This window comes from Salmo salar, chromosome ssa02, assembly GCF_905237065.1.
Source record: "Salmo salar chromosome ssa02, Ssal_v3.1, whole genome shotgun sequence".
Classification (NCBI taxonomy): Eukaryota; Metazoa; Chordata; class Actinopteri; order Salmoniformes; family Salmonidae; genus Salmo; species Salmo salar.
This window is the reverse complement of record NC_059443.1, coordinates 41,569,740-41,592,647: the sequence shown is the minus strand read 5'-3', so window position 1 is coordinate 41,592,647 and position 22,908 is coordinate 41,569,740. Positions and strand designations below refer to the sequence as shown.

The 22,908-nt window shown below is 41.6% G+C and overlaps 1 protein-coding gene and 1 long non-coding RNA gene across 5 annotated transcripts in view; both read right to left on the bottom strand.

The window, feature by feature from the left end:
* LOC106583242 (type II inositol 1,4,5-trisphosphate 5-phosphatase) overlaps positions 1-20,141 on the bottom strand; it is a 31,714-nt gene extending 11,573 nt beyond the window's left edge. The window contains exons 1-12 of one of the 4 annotated variants that reach the window (XR_006761158.1): positions 19,823-20,141; positions 18,842-18,921; positions 18,641-18,738; positions 18,504-18,533; positions 18,303-18,413; positions 15,542-15,685; positions 7,127-7,223; positions 6,274-6,468; positions 4,920-5,021; positions 4,325-4,439; positions 2,137-2,253; positions 1,172-1,359 (exon numbers count right to left, since the gene is read on the bottom strand). Coding sequence is in view for 3 of the 4 variants with exons in the window: in XM_014167185.2 (XP_014022660.2) it covers positions 1,172-1,359; positions 2,137-2,253; positions 4,325-4,439; positions 4,920-5,021; positions 6,274-6,468; positions 7,127-7,223; positions 15,542-15,685; positions 18,303-18,413; positions 18,504-18,533; positions 18,641-18,738; positions 18,842-18,921; positions 19,823-19,879 (1,334 nt within the window). In the remaining variant the exon portion in view is untranslated. Of the gene's footprint in view, positions 1-1,171; positions 1,360-2,136; positions 2,254-4,324; positions 4,440-4,919; positions 5,022-6,273; positions 6,469-7,126; positions 7,224-11,821; positions 11,959-15,541; positions 15,686-16,245; positions 16,679-18,302; positions 18,414-18,503; positions 18,534-18,640; positions 18,739-18,841; positions 18,922-19,822 lie in introns of those variants that run through there. The other 3 variants (XM_014167185.2, XM_014167187.2, XM_014167189.2) reach the window with 3 other exon arrangements.
* A 1,576-nt stretch (positions 20,142-21,717) lies between these two features.
* LOC106584642 (uncharacterized) lies at positions 21,718-22,618 on the bottom strand. The gene is made up of 3 exons (XR_001323793.2): positions 22,372-22,618; positions 22,178-22,256; positions 21,718-22,050 (listed from the first exon to the last, which is right to left on the bottom strand). It is a non-coding gene; the product is annotated as an uncharacterized lncRNA (long non-coding RNA).
* Positions 22,619-22,908: the final 290 nt, after the last annotated feature.

Sequence of the window (22,908 nt, the reverse complement as noted above, 5' to 3'; positions counted from 1 at the left end):
GACCCCTTGTGAGACCATATGCTGGTGCGGTTGGCCCTGGGTTCTTCCTAATGCAAGACAATGCTAGACCTCATGTGGCTGGAGTGTGTCAGCAGTTCCTGCAAGAGGAAGGCATTGATGCAATGGACTGGCCCGCCCGTTCCCCAGACCTGAATCCAATTGAGCACATCTGGGACATCATGTCTCGCTCCATCCACCAATGCCACGTTGCAGCACAGACTGTCCAGGAGTTGGCGGATGCTTTAGTCCAGGTCTGGGAGGAGATCCCTCAGGAGACCATCCGCCACCTCATCAGGAGCATGCCCAGGCATTGTAGGGAGGTCATACAGGCACGTGGAGGCCACACACACTATTGAGCCTCATTTTGACTTGTTTTAAGGACATTACATCAAAGTTGGATCATCCTGTAGTGTGGTTTTCCACTTTCATTTTGAGTGTGACTCCAAATCCAGACCTCCATGGGTTGATAAATTGGATTTCCATTGATTATTTTTGTGTGATTTTGTTGTCAGCACATTCAACTATGTAAAGAAAAAAGTATTTAATTAGATTATTTCTTTCATTCAGATCTAGTATGTGTTATTTAAGTGTTCCCTTTATTTTTTTGAGCAGTATATTTCTACTTCAACATGGAAAACGGTGGCGGTGGCTTTGCATGTGGCGGTGGCTTTGCATGTGGTTCTAGAACTCATCCCATTCTACGACTGCATCAAAACACTGCATTCATTTCAAATGTTCATGTAAGCCATTATAAAGTTATGTGAAATTGGCAAGGTGCACTGGTCTTGTGATCAAATGTTTACATAATACATTCGCTCATTTTGTTCCCTTGAGAAAATGGCACCATGCTGGAATAAATACAAAGGATGATGTACCACCACAACTATCAAATCCAGGGTCCTGTTCATTAGGCACACAAAAAACAAACAAAAAAAATACTGAAAAAAGGCAGGGGTTATCTGGACTCGTCCAATAAGAAACACTCTTGTTTTCCTTTGCTAAATATTATCGACGTGTGCCCTAATGAACACAACCCAAAACATATCCAATAAGAAATGCTCATTTAAATGTTTTGGTTCCAAAACATGTAAAACATTTAAAAAAATCATGCCCTAATGAACACAACCCTGAAAAGTGGAAATACTGCTTTGTACTAAAGACTTGTTCATACTCATGCTTCATGATGGCGAGTGGGGCCACGGCGGGGTCGTGCTGGCGGAAAAGCAGCCTGCTGCAGATGTCCTTGTAGTCCTGGTTGCGCCTCTCGTACTCCTCGATGTGGGCGGCCAGGTGGGAGTTGACCACACAGATGTCAGAGTTGTGGAAGCGGAAGCGGATGGCCACAGCACCTTTGTTTCCCTGAGAGGTGTTTGTAAAACATTTTACATTATGTGCCTTTATAGAACAAACCATTTCCCTGCTGTGTCATGAAAAGTAGCACACGCAGTACAGTTTCAGAAAAAGCTTTGTTTATCTAGCAGTGGATACGATCACATGCAACTTCAAATGCAGCTCGTGTAAGTTATTAACAAACATGAATCAGATGGTCATTGTCAAAAACATTGCAGATGTCAGAGGATTGGATAGCTAACAAGCCTGTGAGGCAAGGTAAACTATCACAAATAGAGCTAGATAAAGCCAGAAGAATAATCAACTGGTTGAACATAGCTATAGCCATCAGTCTGTTTTCATGGTCATCCCTCACTCACTGTTAAGTTTGTCAAGGTCCCGACTTTAGCGTTAGCTATCCTGCTACAGAGCTTTTTGGTACCGGGATGTGAGCGCGTCACTCGAACGCGACGTCTGTATACAAAAAAATATAGCTCTATGAACAATAGGAAATCTAATATGTTTTCCAAACATACCTTGGTTCCAAGTCTGGTGTATTTGGGGCTACAAATGTGAGGAAAACTGGTTTTCTAAACCCTGGTAAAAGCTGAGTTTGTAGGTAGAAGGGGTTGTAGAGCAATATAACGCCTTATCTAACTGTAAAATGGAAGGTAAATGAAACTAGTGGACGCCACCCAACCTCCTGCTACTCTAAACTTCCAAGACTGCTAAGCAATTGATTACAGCCCGCTTAGCGGCCAAGGATAAGTACTCCTACTATACCCTCACTGGACACACACAACCTACCATTCTACCCATGATGCCGGTGCCCACGGTCTCTGCCTCCATCTCAGAGATGTGCTTGGCGTGCTCATTCCTCACATAGAACAGCAGCATGATGCCCACCAGACGAACCAGTTTCACCTGTAGGGATACACAGGGGTCATAGGTCACAGACAGGACAATACAAGCATTAGCTATTAGCCTGATCCTAGATGTGTTTGTGCTGTTTACGAAACACCTATGGTTGTTCACGTAGCGTTAGCGGAAGGAGTAAACAATAGAGATCTGGTCAGGAGGACCGCAGTGAAGTGGAATACAGGACGACGCAATATTGTTCATGTCAACACTGCAGGAGCAAAAATGCGAAATTGCTAACAGCAAGACTGTTCCACATTCAATCCTGTCAAGGGTATAAACCTAAGTAGGATTTAACACAACATTATCATATTCATGTGAAACCAGCCATTTCACAGACTCTTGACCTATGCTATGTCAATTACGAAGTGACCAAGTGTGCTAAATTCACACCAGTGACAGAGGACTGACAAATTACATGTCATCATACTGGGCGATTGAGTGAGAAAATCTTTACGAGCCTTCAAAGAGGAAGAAGCAGTTTGGCTTGAGTCTGCAATTTATAAAAAGGGGAAATAAGCCTAGATAAAAAGAAGATCGGAAGAGAGAGAAGCTCATGTACAAGCTATCACCAGGTTAACAAAACCACACTTTACAGTATAAAGGGAAGCAAATAAGTCATTACAACATCATAACACTTTGCTTTGGAAACATTTGTAGTACAGAGACACTCAGTTGTACAAACTGTGACCACATGCATCCTTCCTTCCTCACTGACTTGAGGTAATCACTGACATGCATGTGCTTGGACAAGTGAAAGCAAGATTAGCACCCCGCTTCTTTAACCAATCCAACCCTCTCACATCGGTGATTATTTTATTTTAAGGAAGGAAGGATGCGTTTTTGGCGTATTCAAACAGGGCCTCAGTTATAAAGAAGAAACATGCAAGAAACCTTCCCCACAGGACCATTAGGGTGATTTCTCCCCTTCTCTGCTGTCTGTTTCAGCCAATCAGCGTGCCCAAATGGACATTTGGACTCTGGCCCCTCCCACTCTAGCTCAGAGTGGTTATCATCTTCAGCCGATGAGGACGCAAAGTTTGGCTGGGGACCAAGTTTTCAGTGTGTTTTCTAGACGTGTTTGTGCGTGCATCCACAATGAAAATTGGGGCCTTCTACTGTTGTGGATGTTTAATGCATGCTACTGAAACCTTGCTAGAGTTGGTTATCTTGTTACATATGTACATTTGTTCTGTCGCCAGCTGGTAGCATTGTTTACCTCATGCATGTCGTCTAATTACAGAACTGCCAGCCACTGTAACTATTGCATGTCTGCAGCTATTATCACAAGAATTAAGTGCATGTTTCAACTACTGCAAGAGAGTGTGTTATATTCAAGCTAAAGTAAGTTGTGGAAGATTCTAGAAAGCCTGGTGCACTCGAGCATGTGCACTTGATTTACAGCCTTGGCCCAGTAATTATTATAATTTTTTTACCTTTATTTAACTAGGCAAGTCAGTTAAGAACAAATTATTATTTACAATGACAGCCTATACCAGACTATGCTGGGCCAATTGTGCGCCACCCTATGGGACTCCCAATCATGGCCGGTTGTGATACAGCCTGGATTTGAACCAGGGTGTCTGTAGTGACGCCTCAAGCACTGAGATGCAGTGCCTTAGACCGCTGCGCCACTCGGGAGCCCCAAATTAAGCAAAGGTGCCTCCTAAAAATCAGATAAGATCTCTAGCTGGTTGGAGAGACATGGCCATAAATCCTGACTGTCAGCTAGCCTCATCAGTGATTAGCTCCTCCCTCAGCTGATATGCTTCTGTAGTAGGCCTACTGTGTTAGTGTGCCTAATGTGTGTGTAATGCTATGTTATGTACAGACCTGACTATATAGCCGCATTACCAGTTAACTTCCTTTCTTTGTGGATATGGACACGTGCCTGGTTCTTCCTGGACCGCCTGTAGTGGGTCAGACTAAAGTGGAGTCGGCATTAAGTCACTAGCAGATGAGGGCGTCTACAGCTAGATGTTTTTACATTGGTATTAGGACACACAACCTTGTGGCAGTAGCAAGACTGGGCATGCCAAGTGGCCAGTGGTTAACTGAAGGAGAGGGAGGTTCTTACTAAGGCGTACTTGGCGTCTGGATGCAGCCCCTCAGACACAGCCTTCATCCACTCGGTCTCCTTGGGCGTGTCGTTGAAGAAGAAGGCCTCCTTGCTCAGGTCCAGCTCCTGGAACCTGCAACACAGGCTCATGTTCAGTAGGCACGGAACAAAATGGGGGAGGTACTATCCGAAGGTAACCAATTAATAATTATTTTGGTTTTCCGTTGCTAAGCGTTTTGAGACAGCGTGCCCTGATAAACATGATCAAGGAGAGCGTGAGTAAACTCTTCTCAACTGACTGTCTCTTCTACGGTTGAAAACCTTGTGTTAAAGTTCCTAATTCGCAGATTACATAAATGTTTTTTATTTTTATCATCTGCAACACCACAAGACTAGTCGTGCACACTGGGAAGGAGACACGATTCATAGAGGTTTGGCTGAATTGGCTCTGTTGCTGCTGTAGCAACAACGACTGTCTTCCCACTGCACACAATCTATGACTTAACTCACCCTCTTGTAGTGGGGTCTCAGACGGTACAGTCAGTGTCTATGTGGGCTATGGATTTAGAGGGGAATTGATTTGTAATGCCTGGGTGGATGGGATGGGACTTACCCCACACAGTACATGTCAGGGGGAGTGGATGTGGAGCCCAGCCAGGGACGGAGGCCTTCTTTGGGGGTTTGGCCGTTCACATTGTACGTGCCTAGGAAGAAACTGAGAGGAGTGGTAAGTACAAAGTAAGAGAGTGGGAGCAAAGCCTAACACTGCCTAATATAGGCGTAACTGGTGAACTGTGCGGGTGTCTGGCAGACATGACCTTAGCAAGCCCCTTCAGATGGTGCAATGGGCGTTAAGAACCTAAACACTTCACAGAGCTATGTGTGTGTCCACCACCAGAGGGCATTGTAGTATAAATCACTTGTCATCATGACACTGTCCATGATCTGTACTTGTTATCATGGCATCTGTACAAACCTCCTGCATCCTTATAATCTTTTCTTCCTCCTGAAGTGTGTACTTTTCCACTACTGCCCACAAATGTAAAAGCATTGGATTGGTGTAGACATGGGCTAGACGGAGTTTCCATATACCAGTCACTTTCAAGTTCGTAAAGGTATTTGTACAAGTGGGTGGAGAGATTGGGATAGAACCAAACGCTTGTTATCACCAAGACATTTGTAAAACCCTTTTGCTTAAAACCTGCATTAGAAATGAATTACTATGAGTATGGATAGTAATTCGAGAGCAACCATTTCCTTCAACATTACATGGAAATGGACAATTCTTTAATTCGTCAGTTATAGCTATGAGATGCTTTCTCACAACTCTACACTGACATCCTGTTTACCGCAAAATGTGTCAACCCTGTAGCTTGCGTTTTGACTGCTGTTCCTGATAATTGTGATGAGTCATCGATGTTGGTTTGCATAGAAGTTGGATACTACAAATACAAAAACTGGGTGGGTCGAGCCCTGAATGCTGATTGGCTAACAGTCGTGATATCAGACCGTATACCACAGGTATGACAAAATATTTATTTTGACTGATCTAATTACATGGGTAATCAGTTTTTAATAGCAATAAGGCACCTCAGGGGTTTGTGATATATGGCCAATATACCACAGCGTTGCGTCATGCCTAAGAACAGCCATTAGCCGTGGTATATTGGACATATACTAAACCCCATCCGGCCTTATTGCTTAAACATACCTTTTTCACACTATTGTGCCAACCCGGAGCAAATTGTGGTAGGTGGGATATTTAATTTAACAAGGTCCTTTCCAGCAACTGGATGTGTTACCAGACCAGCACAGTACCAGTCGGCTTGGCTTGTGAATAAAGTAATAGAGTAGCGGGCTAGTCACTGGTCCAGCAATGGTGGATGCTTAACCAGCCCAGCAACATGAAAAGGATATAAGAATACATGTTACAGTGACTTTGATAGGGACAGAGGCAGTGGGGTTACCTGAAATTCTCCAGGTAGGTGTAGATGTCCTCGTTCTTGAGCAGCTCACAGCGGACGAGGTTGTCGCGCAGGCCAAACTGCGGCATGGCTAGCATTGTGGCTTTGTTGGACGCTGTGTGACTGGACTGACGTACCAGGTCATCCCTGCCCTCGCACTTCAGCTCATCCCAGCCCTCACGCTTCACTTTCCCTTGGCTGCGGGGCCCCCAAGATGGACGTTTTTACTTGCAATGATTGTGCTATGTGGAGGTTTCAGCTACCTTAGTTGAATGCACTGATGGTAGATTGCTCTAGATCAGAAAGTCTGCTAAATGACAAAATGTGAATATAAACACGGTCTGGGTGGGGGGGGGCAGGAGGGCCAGAAATGTAGTTGCACTCCTTTACTACTGTATAACATCTACTACCACTACACATCTCCTTTCAGAATAAACCAACTAAAGGTATCACAAGAGTGTGTTTGCACTCGGCACCAAGTTCTTTCCTATGCAGAGCTACAATTAGGCTATCATTATTTAATGTCTAGGATGGTTTGTGTTGTGGATGTTTTTTTTTCTTAAGTCATGATGTTCATTAGCCTGGACGGAAGCTAATGTTGTGAGAGACATTATATAGTGATTTTGTAATAGGGTCAAGGCGGGCTACACATGCAGTATAGCTTCCAGCCGGGCTAATGAACAACATGGCTAATGAATAATCGCAACATAAACATTTCAATGTCATCAATACAGGACCGGGGTTAGAGGACGAGAGCAGAAATGCAACATGGCACACTCGTCCATTTTATCCTTCGTCAAGCGCCAACCATTTGCATACCACTGTCAGAGAGAGGAGAGTGGTGTTCAGTACTTACCTCTCTGGGCTGGACTCCACTCTGGGGTGCTCCACTCCACTGTTGACCCTTTTGTTTCCTTCTACTGGGGATCTGCTTACTGCGTTCAATGAGTTCCCTGTTGAGTGAGAGACAGACAAAGCAAGAAAGAGAGCGTGGGAGGGAGTTGAAAGAGCAGGAGATAAAGAGAAAGAGTGAGCGAGCAAGAGAAAGGAAGAGAGACAACAGGAGTTGTAAACCAAGTCATTCTAATCAGGCAAATACATTGCCATGTGCAAACACTAATCCTATAAAGGCCCCTGGAGCTAGCAATGCAAATGCTTCGCCGGTGAAGAATCAAATCAGCTCATGCCTGAAATAGACCACACAGGTCAATAGTGAAGTCGATTTGGTCCTTGCCAACTCGGATGTATGTAAAATGGACTGAGGCTGTCTTCAAAGGCATTGCATTAGATATAGCATTTTATAATATTCTATAGTGAAACATATAAAAAAATATATAAAAAAACGCAACATGTAAAGTGTTTATGCCATGTTTCATGAGCTGAAATAAAAGATCACAGAAATGTTGCATACGCACAAAAAGCTTATTTTCTCGCAAATGTTGTGTACAAACTTAACATCCCTGTTAGTGAGGATTTCTCCTTTGCCAAGATAATCCATCCACCTGACAGGTTTGACACATCAAGAAGCTGATTAAACAGCATGATCATTACACAGGTGCACCTAATGCTGGGGACATTAAAAGGCCACTCTAAAATGTACAGTTGTCACAACACCATGCCACAGATGTCTCAAGTTGAAGGAACGTGAAATTGGCATGCTGACTGCAGGAATGTCCACCAGAGCATTGAATGTTAATTTCCCTACCATAAGCTGCCTCCAAATGTTGTTTTAGAGTATTTGGAAGTACATCCAACCGGCCTTACAACCACAGACCACGTGTAACCACACCAGCCCAGGACCTCCACATCCGGCTTCTTCACCTGCGGGATGGTCTGAGACCAGCCACCCAGACAGCTGATGAAACTGTAGGTTTGCACCACAAAATGATTTCTGCACAAACAGTCTCAGTGAAGCTCATCTGCATGCTCGTCGTCCTCACCAGGCTCTTGACCTGACTGCAGTTCAGTTCAGTGGGCAAACGCTCACCTTCGATGGCCACTGGTACGCTGGAGAAGTGTACACTTTATGGATGAATTGCGGTTTCAACTGTACCGGGCAGATGGCAGACAGATGGTATGGTGTTGTGTGGGCGAGTGGTTTGCTGATGTCAACGTTGTGAACAGAGTGCCCCATGGTTGCGGTGGTGTTATGGTATGGGGAGGCATAAGCTACGAAAAACAAACTGCATTTTGTCAATGGCAATTTAAATGCACAAAAATACCATGACGAGATCCTGAGGCCCATTGTCGAGCCATTCATCCGCCACCATCACCTCATATTTCAGCATGATAATGCACGGGCCCCATGTCGCAAGGATCTGTACACAATTCCTGGAAGCTGAAAATGTCCCAGTTCTTCCATGGCCTGCATACTCAGACATGTCACCCATTGAGCATGTGGAACATTCTGTACGGCAGTGTGTTCAAGTTCCCGCCAACTTCGCACAGCCATTGAAGTGGAGTGGGACAACATTTCACAGGCCACAATCAACTCTATGCGAAGGAGATGACGCACTGCATGAGGCAAATGTTTGTCACACCAGATACTGACTGTCTTTTTCAAGGTATATGTGGCCAACAGATGCATATCTGTATTCCAAGGCATGTGAAATCCATAGATTAGGGCCTAATTAATTTATTCCAATTGACTGGATTTCCTTATATGAACTGTAACTCAGTAAAATCTTTGAAATTGTTGCATATCGCGTTTATATTTTTGTTCAGGCATAACCTTTATTTATCCAGGTTAATCTCACTGACATCAAATCTCTATTGCAAGATACCCTAGACAAGACATTGCATTTTAAGTTGTTTAAATCAATGGAAGTGTGAAAGCCTGAGTCTAACACAATAAGGCCACTGTCTGCTACTGCTTGGCAGAAGAAACTCTACGAACATGGCAAGTGTATTAAAGAGGAAATTGCTTTAGAGGGAGTATCGTTTTTTTTGTTTAACCACCAACCGTCTTACATAGCTGTATCAGATTGCGAGTTGATTGTTTATTGCATACTGTTTTCGGGAATCAACTCAATACAAGCTGCTGTGCAAGAAAATAGCCAACATGTTTTCATGCAACAGGCCTACAAGCTTTTGAGATTTCTTATCCAGTATGAGGACAAGATAGCAAAAACAAATCTGGGACCAATGGTGTATTCACTAGGAACCAAATGAAGCAAACAGGAATGAAAACTGGGAGACCTAACTGAATTTATCCAATAGAAACTCTTGTTTATTGCTAAATGTTTTCCATTTGCAACGGTTTGGACTAATGATTACACCCAAGGCTAAGCACAAAATGTATTGAGTTGCTTCGTGAACTAGACCTAACAACTTCAGGAACCAATAGCTTCCTGCAATAGGATAGGACTTGGGCCAACCTTTCCTTAGAAAAACAGTTGGAAGTTCACATAGGCTAATACAACGTAAACATAGGCTCATCCTTTAGCAAAGCCTAATTCGAATCACACACACACACACACACACACACACACACACACACACACACACACACACACACACGTTCTTACCATCTCAGGGTAATTCCTTGCATACTATACACTCTCACAAGACCGTCAAGATAAATGTTAGCTTTATCTATTGTTTATGGAAAGTGACTGCAAACCAATACCAGAGGAAGAACACAAAGTTATGTAGTGCAATGAAATCGCTTAGAAATCAGAGGCTACAGCTACAGCAGTTACAATTCCTGATAAAGACTGCAGAAATAATGGAATATATTGTTTTAACAGCTAACCAAGAGTGAGAGGGTGAAGTATAGGCTATTGAATGCTGTCTTTAGGCATACTGGTGTCCAAAACAGGGGCATTAGAGAGCCAGTACGCTATTTTGAGTAAACAAAATGGCGGTATCAATTACAGTGTAGTGGGGGGCTGTGGCACAAATTTCCATTTGTAGTGTGTGCGCGCGTGCTATTGGAACACAGGAAATGGAAACAAACTATGCCCTGTGAGATCAGACGGAAACTCCCAGAGAGCTGTGAGAGGCCAATGTGGAGGAGGAGTAAGCCCCAACACACAAGATTCCTAGTTCCCAACTCCCTAGACAGCTTCCCAGTCACCAAGCCAGGCTCATGTTGAAAGTCAACATCTAGACCAAGGACTACAGTGGATCTCAGCTATTTCCGAAGTATGACTTACTGCATTTCACCTGAGTCCTAAATAATACACAAGATTCCAACTCCCAAGGGAGCTTCCCAGTCCTTGACCTAACCTAATATTGAAAGTAAACATCTACGCCTACATTGGCTTTCAATTGACCTATTTGAGAAGAATGAGTCACTGCATTTTACCCTTGTCCTGTCCACAGAGAAGGGAAAATGAGCTAGCCTATAAAGTGTCTTATTAGCAGGACTTACAGTAATCCGCTGCATGCTTTATACTCCTCTGTGGTCATTGTAAGGCTCTTTAAGCCTGTTAAATGCTACACCAACAAACAATCCACTGTAAAGGCAAAATTACAGTGCATGATCAAACCCTATGAGAATTGAATGGATAGCTTTCAGACTTCTGCATACATATACCACACATGAATTATTATACAAAAATGTCAGTGAGACCAATCCAACGGTTGGAACTATTGATAGCATGCCTCCACTATTCATTCTATACAGCAAGCTCCACTTTCACCATTCAGTCTTGCTATCACTTATTGCAGTCTTAAAATAGAAACATGAAAAGTGAGAGTCAACCACTTAGCTGTAGTATACTAGAGTGTGGGTGCACAAAAGTCGGTGCAAAGAAGTCAGAGCTCATCACAAAGTTCAGCATTGCATATAATAACCCTTTCTATCTAGGAATAATAAAATGGGCAGAGACATGTAATGTTCTTATCTGCAGTCTACTAGTATGGACACTTTCCAAGATACAAAAATAAAGAGAACCCAAGACAATCACAAACTACAGTGTCCATCCATTTCCAATGGAAAATGGTAAGTGGCTACTAATTGCCCGTCTAGCTTTACACGTTCAGTTGACAGATACTGCGACAGGTAAAACAGTGAAAATCCCAAAGCTGCTGGACGTCAGGTTTGCATGGTGCATTACCAAACCCAAATCAGGACACAATGACAGATGAACTGTCGCAAACGTACAGCATATGCCCTAGTTTAGCTAGCTTACAAATATAGATGGCGAACCTTTACAAACCATAATATTGACATGGTAATTACTTAGCTAGTGCGCTTGTTCCAAACCACAACTCTGCTCAACACATACACATAAAGAAAGCCACTTAGCTAACTAGAGTATATAGTTATTTCACCTAATACGCTGGCTAGCTAGCTAGCTACATATCATTTTGTCAATGTGTTAACATGAACCAAGGAATGACAAGTAACGTTAATCTGTGCATATTTAGCTAGAGGCAGAAAGTAGAGCTAGCAACAAAAGCTAACAGAAGTTAGCTTCTTAGCTAAGCTAGCTAACGTGAAAAAGCACTGCTGCATAAAAATAAAAAAGTTACTTGCGTTTCAGACTGCGGTAGCAAATATACCATCTAAATATAACAGTAAATCATAAACATGTCCCCATACCAGTGTCTTTAATCACCCTAGACATCTCCAAGTAGTGCTTCCACGCATTATGTGCAGTGCAATGTCCAAGGACCTGTTCGTGCAAGGAATGTTGAGAATACATTTTTTTTCACGCGCACTCGCGCAAGTGAAAACGTGCCACAGACCAAACTAATCAACCATGAAAACATTGGACGGTCTCTGGTAAGTGGCAAATGAAAAAAAATCTTCAGTACAAAAGTTTACACAACTATAAAGCGTTTATGTCGGCCAAATACAGTCTTACAATTATTTCCATGTCAACCAATGTTTGAACTAATGTGAAATGATATGCATTACACATGCATAAAGAAATTGCATATGGGTAGGCCTCGCATGAAATAATGAAAATTATGTTTCAGTTGCAGGAGAAAATCTAACGAGATACAACAACAACAACAACAACAACAACAAAATCAACATTGCAAATAGCATGTAGATGTACAGGTTTGGGCACTTTGCTTATCAATGGGAGTGCCAGAGGAAATAGCTTCCTTTGACATTGGCTGACACTGACAGGCACACCAGTGCGATAGCTTTCTCACAGTGTGAAGATAGATCCATTGTGAAATAATTTTTCTAGACTTAAAGCCAACATGGAAGATAATGTTGTGACTCTCCCCAAGGTTGAACAAGACCAACTAACATCAACTTTTTTTTTTTTTAAACAATTTGTAAAATAAATAGTCTACATCTAAAGCCACGACCTAGATTCGCCCCAATGTCTTAAGTAGCTGTGCATGTTATTACGACAACCTCTTGAACGTGACAAACTGTCCCGTTTTCATTTTCATCAAAAACAACTTTATATCGAAGGAGCGCCTTTGATTTGACGAAATGCACATGCCCAGTTCGGTGCGAGACGACCGTTAGACCTGGTGAAGCGTTTCTGTGCATGAGCTTAGCTAGCCAACGTCGCCATCACATCGCCTACAAGCGCGATCGGGGATTTCTATTGGAGAAGCAATTACTACATACACTATGTGGACACCCCTTTAAATTTGTTAATTCGGCTTTTTCAGCCGCACCCGTTGCTGACTGGTATAAAATCGAGCACACAGCCATGCAATCTCCATAGACAAACATTGTCAGTAGAATGACCCGTACTGAAGAGCTCAGTGACTTTCAACGTGGCACCGTCATAGGATGCCACCTTTCCAAAAAGTCAGTTTGTCATATTTCTGCCATGCTAGAGCTGCCCCGGTCAACTGTAAATGCTGTTATTGTGAAGTGGAAACATCTAGGAGCAACAACGGCTCAGCCGCGAAGTGGCTGACAGAACGGGATTTTGGAATGAGATGTTCAACAGGCAGGTGTCCACATACTTTTGACCATGTAGTGTATCGTCATTCGAAACCATATTTGGTTAGGTTGACAGTAAGAGATTTCCGTTTTTTTTAAGCAGTGTTAAACCACAGTATTTCCTCATTAGAACTTTGTCATATCATTGGGATGATTATTTTGGGATGGTTTCTTTTCTTTTTGCGAAAAAGCCCGAGTGCCTGCCCGTAGGTATTTTCCCTTAGCTCATGTAAAGTGATAGGTCACTACAAAATCAGCGTGGACTCCACATTTTAATATTTGAAAATGTCTGAAAATTAACATTAAGCTCAGTGACCAAAATAACTATGTAAAACAAGTCCTTTAAAAGAATGTGGTTAAGAAAATCACTTGTTTAAGGTAAGCCACTCGAATTTGGTGAAACGTATAAATGGAACACTAGTCACTTTAATAATGCCACTTTTGGCTCAGTTGGTAGAGCATGGTGTTTGCAACGCCAGGGTTGTGAGTTCGTTTCCCACGGGTGACCAGTACGGAGAGAAAAAATGTATGAAATGTATGCATTCACTACTGTAAGTCGCTCTGGATAAGAGCGTCTGCTAAATGACTAAAATGTAATGTAAATGTAAATGTAATCAACAAGAGACATGTCACACAACCATAGATACAACAACAACAACAACAACAACAAAATCAACATTGCAAATAGCATGTAGATGTACAGGTTTGGGCACTTTGCTTATCAATGGGAGTGCCAGAGGAAATAGCTTCCTTTGACATTGGCTGACACTGACAGGCACACCAGTGCGATAGCTTTCTCACAGTGTGAAGATAGATCCATTGTGAAATAATTTTTCTAGACTTAAAGCCAACATGGAAGATAATGTTGTGACTCTCCCCAAGGTTGAACAAGACCAACTAACATCAACTTTTTTTTTTTTAAACAATTTGTAAAATAAATAGTCTACATCTAAAGCCACGACCTAGATTCGCCCCAGTGTCTTAAGTAGCTGTGCATGTTATTACGACAACCTCTTGAACGTGACAAACTGTCCCGTTTTCATTTTCATCAAAAACAACTTTATATCGAAGGAGCGCCTTTGATTTGACGAAATGCACATGCCCAGTTCGGTGCGAGACGACCGTTAGACCTGGTGAAGCGTTTCTGTGCATGAGCTTAGCTAGCCAACGTCGCCATCACATCGCCTACAAGCGTGATCGGGGATTTCTATTGGAGAAGCAATTACTACATACACTATGTGGACACCCCTTTAAATTTGTTAATTCGGCTTTTTCAGCCGCACCCGTTGCTGACTGGTATAAAATCGAGCACACAGCCATGCAATCTCCATAGACAAACATTGTCAGTAGAATGACCCGTTTCAACGTGGCACCGTCATAGGATGCCACCTTTCCAAAAAGTCAGTTTGTCATATTTCTGCCATGCTAGAGCTGCCCCGGTCAACTGTAAATGCTGTTATTGTGAAGTGGAAACATCTAGGAGCAACAACGGCTCAGCCGCGAAGTGGCTGACAGAACGGGATTTTGGAATGAGATGTTCAACAGGCAGGTGTCCACATACTTTTGACCATGTAGTGTATCGTCATTCGAAACCATATTTGGTTAGGTTGACAGTAAGAGATTTCCGTTTTTTTTAAGCAGTGTTAAACCACAGTATTTCCTCATTAGAACTTTGTCATATCATTGGGATGATTATTTTGGGATGGTTTCTTTTCTTTTTGCGAAAAAGCCTGAGTGCCTGCCCGTAGGTATTTTCCCTTAGCTCATGTAAAGTGATAGGTCACTACAAAATCAGCGTGGACTCCACATTTTAATATTTGAAAATGTCTGAAAATTAACATTAAGCTCAGTGACCAAAATAACTATGTAAAACAAGTCCTTTAAAAGAATGTGGTTAAGAAAATCACTTGTTTAAGGTAAGCCACTCGAATTTGGTGAAACGTATAAATGGAACACTAGTCACTTTAATAATGCCACTTTTGGCTCAGTTGGTAGAGCATGGTGTTTGCAACGCCAGGGTTGTGAGTTCGTTTCCCACGGGTGACCAGTACAGAGAGAAAAAATGTATGAAATGTATGCATTCACTACTGTAAGTCGCTCTGGATAAGAGCGTCTGCTAAATGACTAAAATGTAATGTAAATGTAAATGTAATCAACAAGAGACATGTCACACAACCATAAGAAATGACATAGCTTTGTGATGTCACTTTGGAGGGCACCTCCTAGGCTTTGGATCAGATACAGTTATCATGATCCAAGAATCATGGTTAATTATCAATCATGTGCTTTCTTAGTGTAGGCCTGTAATTTCTTTCAGCTGCCAGCAACACGAATTTGCTAGATATTACCACACTGAGAGGGATATGACTGAGAGGGACACAAAGAGGGCTGTTGGCTTACCTGTTTTCTTATGCTGGCTGATCTTGGTGTGTGTCGTTCCCAAGGGTGCAAGGGTCTGTTTGACGCCACCTTGGCCTTTGGAGGCTTTGCGGTACTTGTGGAGCCACTCAAACTTTGGCGCTTCCTTGGGAGACTTGCAAACATCTGAACGAGGAAAAAGGGAAGCATGAAAAAGGCACTTACATAAATCAAAAATATGCCATTTCAATTGTAGGCTATAAACATACTTTGCTATTCAAATGGTTTATATTTGTTGCTCCAATGCTCCATAGAAGTGGAGAAGCTGGAGGAGCATCAATGATAAGGAAACAATTCCAAGAGATCCTCAGCAGCGATTCACAGAACACACAATGAGGATAATTATCAATAATACAGTAAACTGAAAATGACCCACAGCATTTGCTTCATTCAAATAGGTACTCAAAAGTAGAAAGTGATTCAGGGGCAGGTTACTTCACATTCTCACGAGCTGGTTGTCTTACAATTGTTTGTTGACTAAAAACTTTTGTTACTGTGTGGTTGGAAAAAGGTGTTCAGTTATGTTCCCTCTTTCATGTGGTTCACACACACAAACACACAGACACTTCCTCTTACACGTACATCTGAGCTTCCTTGAGAATATTATCGCACCAAAATCACTCACTCTGCTATTTTACTTTCAATAAGACGACACACTTGTACAAAGATGTTACTTTTCTGCTTACCTTGCGAGTTTCTCACATTCTTCCTGTTCACAACAATAGCTGCCAGGTTACCAAACCTTTCCATCACTGTTTCCTCTCACAGAGTAAAAGTGAGTGTGGCCCTTTTTAAAAAAGAACTTTAGTCCTCCATCTTAAATTTAAGAGCTCCATTTGGTAAAGTAGTGAGCTAATGCCAAAAATGACACATGCATAGCAAAGTGGACTCTGTCTCTCAACGAATCCAGTGGCTCATCCGATTGAGATGAACAGGAAAAAAACACGTAAAAGCCGAATGCAAATATATAATTCAAATGGAAGGAAATATTAAATAGCAACAGACATATACTACACAGGAAGAGCACACAGCACTAAAACTCTGAGCCTCCACAGTCTCTTTTCCTTCTTTCACTTGCTCTCTTTCTCTGATGCCATCTCTCTCTCGCTCGCTCTCTCTCTCTCTCAAGTATGCATCACATTTGGCTGTTGTCTTATAGGTGAAGTGAGAACTGGTTCCCTTCTTTTTAGAGTTTTGTGTAACTTGTGGTGTGTCTTTGCCCATCTATTACATCACTTGTGCTTTTATCAACTTGAATTAAGGCTATTGTTGTCAACTGAACATTTTCTGAACCATCTGCCATTTTTCTGAGTAGCAACAAGTACATACAGAACACAATATACTTATGGTTAAAAAATATGTGATTGTCAGGGTTGGGTATGTTCCTTTCTAAATGTAATCCGTTACAGTTACTAGTTACCTGTCTAAAATTGTAATCAGTAACATAACTTTTGGATTACCCAAACTCAGTAACGTAATCTGATTACATTCCATTACTTTTAGATTACTTTCCCTTTAAGAGGCATTAGAAGAAGACAAAAATGTATGTTACCAATTGAACGACATCTATTGCTGGATAAATCAATGTTAAAGTTTACATAGCTGGCCATATATGGATTTTACTTTATGGGTTGGTTATTTAGGCTTCATTCTAAACCATTGCTTTCTACTACATATAATAATACGATTAAATTATATCTTTACATTAAAGACCAAAGTTTTTTAGAATTCCAGTGATTCCAATAAATGTTATACCCCTTGATCTTCAAGAATAGGACTTGGAAATATGAAAGTATAGATTAGCCAAATAATTCTTCTGTTGTTTATGATTTTGTTGTCATGGAGGACTGATTGGGCTCATTGAGTCAAATGCCATATGCTGCATTTGCTATAGGCCTATTGTTTACCTGGATATTATTTTTATATTTAACCAGGAAAGTCAGTTAAGAACAAATTCTTATTTACAATGATGGCCTACCCCGGCCAAACCCAGACGACACTGGGCCAGTTGTGCACCGCCCTATGGGACTCCCAATCACGGACGGATGTGATGCAGCCTGGATTCGAAACAGGGACTGCAATGACACCTCTTGTACTGAGATGCAGTGCCTTAGACCGCCGTGCCACTCAGGAGCCCTACTAGTAGTTCATGACATGAAATAAACTTACTGGCAAAAAAAAAGAAAAGTGTTTTATGTGATCCGGTATCTACCGAATGACTAAAATTGAGAATAAAATTTGAATCCATTATTTTAGGGCAGTTCACTTGCAACTGCACTGAAATGATCATATATTAAGTGGCATATATTAAATTATATGTCATACAGAAATGAGCACACATCTCAAATTACTGGCCAGATTTTATTATTGCAACATAAACAAGTAAACCACGGTCGTGTTCATTAGGCCCCCACCAGAGGAAAACAGACTGAAACAGGGAGGAACTACCTGTGCTTGTCCAATAAGAAGATTTCGTTTTTGTAATGGTGTGCATGACCCTTTACTTGGTTATGTCCCAATTATTTATCCTTCCTTCTAAAGTGTGCACCTGTTCACTTCCCCTCACTGATTTGAAAGGAAATTACTGGTTTAAGAAATATGGTGGAAACCCCCTCTTGCCCATGCCTCCACCGATCCAATGCTTATAGATTTGTGGTAAGTAGTGACCAGGTGTATACTTCAGGAGAAATAATTTGGATGCAACACTTGTGATACATTTATGGAGAAGTAAGTCATGTCTTACCACTCCAGGCTCTGTTGACCTCACTGAGGAAAAGGCGAGAGTGGGAGCCAAAGGGAAGCCTCACCTCCAGCTCCCCATCCTGGAAGTTCAGCCTCACTCTAGTGTCTGCACCTATATAAATATCATGTAACATATATTTAATAACTTGGCCCTATGAACATACCAGAGGGAAATTGACCCAGGGAAAAAAAGAAATCTCACCCACAAAAGAGGGTTCATCTGCTGAGGACACTGAGGAAAGAATAACATATTATTACAATGCATTATGAGGCCCATGCCTTCACCTCAGTGCATATTATAATAATCAAGTTAAAACCAATCCATTAACTTTTTCATACCTTCCACAACCGCAAAGTCATTAGAGATGGGAAAAATGTCATACAACGTGACATCTTCACCAGTTATCGCCATTCTTCTATGGGTAAAAACAAACAGCCTATAGGAAACAAAGGTGGAACATTACTATGGGCAGGTGTAATGCATTTTTCAGAGCATTTATATTTCATAAGTCTGGTGGAAGAGCATCAATTTCAACTCACGCATGTTCCTTGGTGCGCTCCACCAAACCCAATAGTCTGCTTTCAGTGACATTGTCCACATAGACAAGACATTGAACAGCATGTTTACAACAATCTGGTTAAGGGAATTGCATAGATTTTTGCACAATGTCACACTTGAAAATAGGCCTACACAAGTGTTGATATCAAAATGAAAAGCGTTTTTTTTATATATTGGGAAAAACATTATGCATCATGTACCTTCAAAGAGCAGAGGCCTAGTCATTGCTATAAAAAAAATCTCATGTCTGGAAAATATGTAGGTCTACAGTAGGCTACAGTTAAGGATTCGGCCCATGTGACAAATACAATTGAATTTGATTAGCTTGTATAAGATTGCCACCCAGTGGAGGACCTATCATATTGTACACAAAAAGCTCAAACTGTTCTGTTTCCATCTACTTAGCCAGGGACCTGTGTCTCATTGGCCATGGCTCCAGCAGTCCTGCTCTCACTTGGGGCCAAAGCCAGGTGACTGGTACTTTTCAGTTGTCATTTACATAACAATGGCTAACTGTGAACTTTAACACCTTCTTATGCAGAGGTTGTTGATTCTGCTCTTCACAAATCCCCAGTCAGCCCTAGCTATTGAAACACAATGTCCATAGCATAACATAAGGGCGTATACTAGTGTTACACTTGTTTTACAATCGAAAAGCAGCACCAATGTCTTCATTAAGCAATTAGCAATAACTTTTCTTTATACTCAAAGCCTATTAAATCCAAACAATTGTACTATTGAATAAAATATATAAAATATCACCACATTAAGATACACACACGTATAGCCTATTAGGCCTTGACAAACAAACTCCACGGCCTCGCCTTGGGTGAACTGCCGGTAGGCTACGTCGGAATGAAACATTGTCTTCTTCCAAAGTAAGTCAAACATCAGCCTTTAGATAACGCACTCGTAACATCGGAGTGATACAAAAAACATTTAGTGTGCACTATAAAGGATACTATGACGCAATTTTCGTCTTGTGGCAAAATCTCTTGAATTGCGAAGGATTGATCCATTTTTTAAAACCGTTACTTTCGTGCAAACTCTCTCACTCCCACAAAATACAGATTGAAGCGAGAATAGACACAGTCCAATCGTTTCTCTCACAAAGTTGGGCTAGACCACCTACTTATCGAGAACACAAAACAACAAATCCGACCACATTTTTGCTTTCACAGTGCGTAAAAGTGTATTGCCGTGTTCTGACATGATTCCATATTCTTTTAGACGTCCTTATTCCTTTTTTTCCGAGATGTTTGTGGACCTGCCACGCAGAGATTTCAGCAACTAAAACTGACGTCATGTTTTGGCTGTCGTTTGAGGAAATATTAATCGGATTACTCACTGTTTAATCGGACAGATGCAGTTGTAATACTACATTGTAGATGTGCTATCTACTTCATACACACCGGGGTTGGATAGGTTACTTTCTAAATGTAGTCTGTTAAATTACTTGTCCAAAATTGCAATCAGTAATATCATTTTTGGATTACCCAAATTCACTGTCATTTTAATACTTTCAGTTGCTGTTGGATTACTTTAATTTAAGAGGCGTTAGAAGAAGACAAAAAGGGTGGTCAAACGCATTTGGTGTGTCATCATAGTAGTGGTCTCTGACTTTTGGTCAGACTGGCTAAAGTGGAACAAACTAAAACTTGCACCTTTCTTCAAATCCTAAATGTAATGTCATTGAGAATACATAAAGGTGTTATAATGTATTTGTATGCAAACATCCTTGCTGAATTTAAAAGTACTAATCATCTAGTTTTTGAAAAGTAGCTCTAATACGATTACAATATTTGTTGGTGTTAATGTAATTGATTACAGGTAAAAAAAAAATAAATCAGATTACATGTAACTGGATTACATGAAATGATTTACTCCCCAATCCTGATTCACACACATATCAAAAGCTTATTCATCAGGCAAAAGAAAGATAAATTATTATATCATTTGGACAGTATTGTGTAGCCATGCCTAGCCAACAATCATTTTGTAGTTTAATCGGAAAAAACATTGACCTTTTTATTAAAATAATCCTGCATTGGATTGAAGTGTTGTAGTTATTGTACTGGATAGCATTTCTCAGGAAGAAATCTAAGGAAAAAAATGTCACAATATTTTATTATGAATGTCTTGTTGTACTGTGGCCCAGCTCTATTCTGGTGCCTATTTTGTGTTCTATTAATGTGCCTCATGGCCCCATGAGAGCCAATTGGACATTCATTCCTGGCTCTCTTGCTGGCAGGCCAGTCCTCTGCATCACACCCCAGGCAGTGGCACCTCTTCCTATTGTTGGACTGAGACTCAACTCTCAGTCTCTTGAAGGAATGCAGAGATCTCAACTGGAGAGGCAAAGCCCATCTGAAGTCCTGGGCTGAGGATCACGAGGGACAAAGTGTTAGATGATGAAAATGAAGAAAACAAAGCAGTACACAAATGTAAGGATCTCTAAACAACAACAAAAAAGTACTATAAGTGAATGGACAGTATGTTGCCTATTGTGTGCATATATGATTTTATTTTTAATTTGCAGAGTCTTATAAGCATATGTGGGCTGGGCATCCTGAAGATGCAAGACACTATAATAATAAATGAAATCATACTACACTACACCCTAAGAGCCCTTACGTGTATCTGTGTTCCAGAGGTGCCATAGGTCCTCCTTAGTGAATGCAGAGCATACATACATCTGAGATCCACATATTTCTCAGTTCCTCCTAAGTAATATTTTTATTTAACTAGGCAAGTCAGTTAAGAACAAATTCTTATTTACAATGAGAGCCTAGGAACAGTGGGTTAACTGTCTTGTTCAGGGGCAGAACGACAGATTTTTACCTTCTCAGCTCAGGGATTCGATCTAACAACCTTTTGGTTACTGGCCCAATGCTCTAACCACTAGGCTACCTGTAATAGTAGAGCATACATTTCAGGTGGCTGTCTCAGAATGCTTGCTGTGGGTGGAGCCAGAGTATCGGGAAATATCCCGGGACTCCAGGAAGGACCTGGTGGTTGTTGACATGTAACATTTTATTTAACTAGTACAACACATCATCCTCAGGAGTTAAAAAGCAACGGGGACTGTCCTGGGGAGTCCAAGCCCTCTGGTTAAGAGTCTCCCTGGGGCTGTTGGGCTGCTCAGGGCTCCCTGCTCTGCTGGAGTCAGGAGTCCAGACACAGGGTGGCTCTGTGGATCAACAGGGACAACGTGAGAGTGAAACAATACTCAAACAAACCAATCCAATGCAAAATCAAGCCAATTAGACAAATTAAGCAAACTAGCACACGAGACAGAGGTAGAACTCGTAACTGACAGGTAGCCAGGGTTGAAATAGTGATCATAACCAGACTGGAACGATTGGCTCCAGGCATTCAAATGAGGCAAGACCCAATCTGTAGATCAAGAGGGGAAAACAATAGCTCGTAAAGAGAGTGGATCAAGCAATTTACCAGAAAAATTAATTTACCAATATTCAAAGTTTAGCAGACTAAGCAGCATGGATCTTACCCAAGAGGGGGTTTGAGCTACTTTGGAGCTCCTTGTTCCTACTAGGGGAGCAGACATCAGTGGTCTCAGACCAATAGGACTGGGTCAACCCAGAGTGGCGAAGACGTTCCTGGGGAGTCAAAGCCCTCTGGTCAGGAGACTCCCCGGGTCTCCAGAAGCAGGGTAGGTATGTGGATCAACAGGGACAAAGTGTCAGATGGTAAAGAGAGTGGAACAACACACTGAAACAAACCAATTGTTAAGTTCCCCAGTTTCTGTGTTGTGGTTTTGTTTGTATGTGTGTGTTTCAGGATGGCTTCCGGAAATTCTAAGCAGCTGATTGGTCGGCCCCATCAACGATTGGAGATCTGACCCTGCCCTCTCGTCAGGAGATACAGCTGTCTTCAATTATCGACCTCTTCTGAAGCTATAAAATCCAGTGTTCCTTTGTTAGGAGAGAGAGCTGATGGTTATGTCATTGTCACGGGTGTCGTAGGGTTTAGACCAAGACGCAGCGGGAAAATGTATACTCATCTTCTTTTATTAACGGACAAAGAA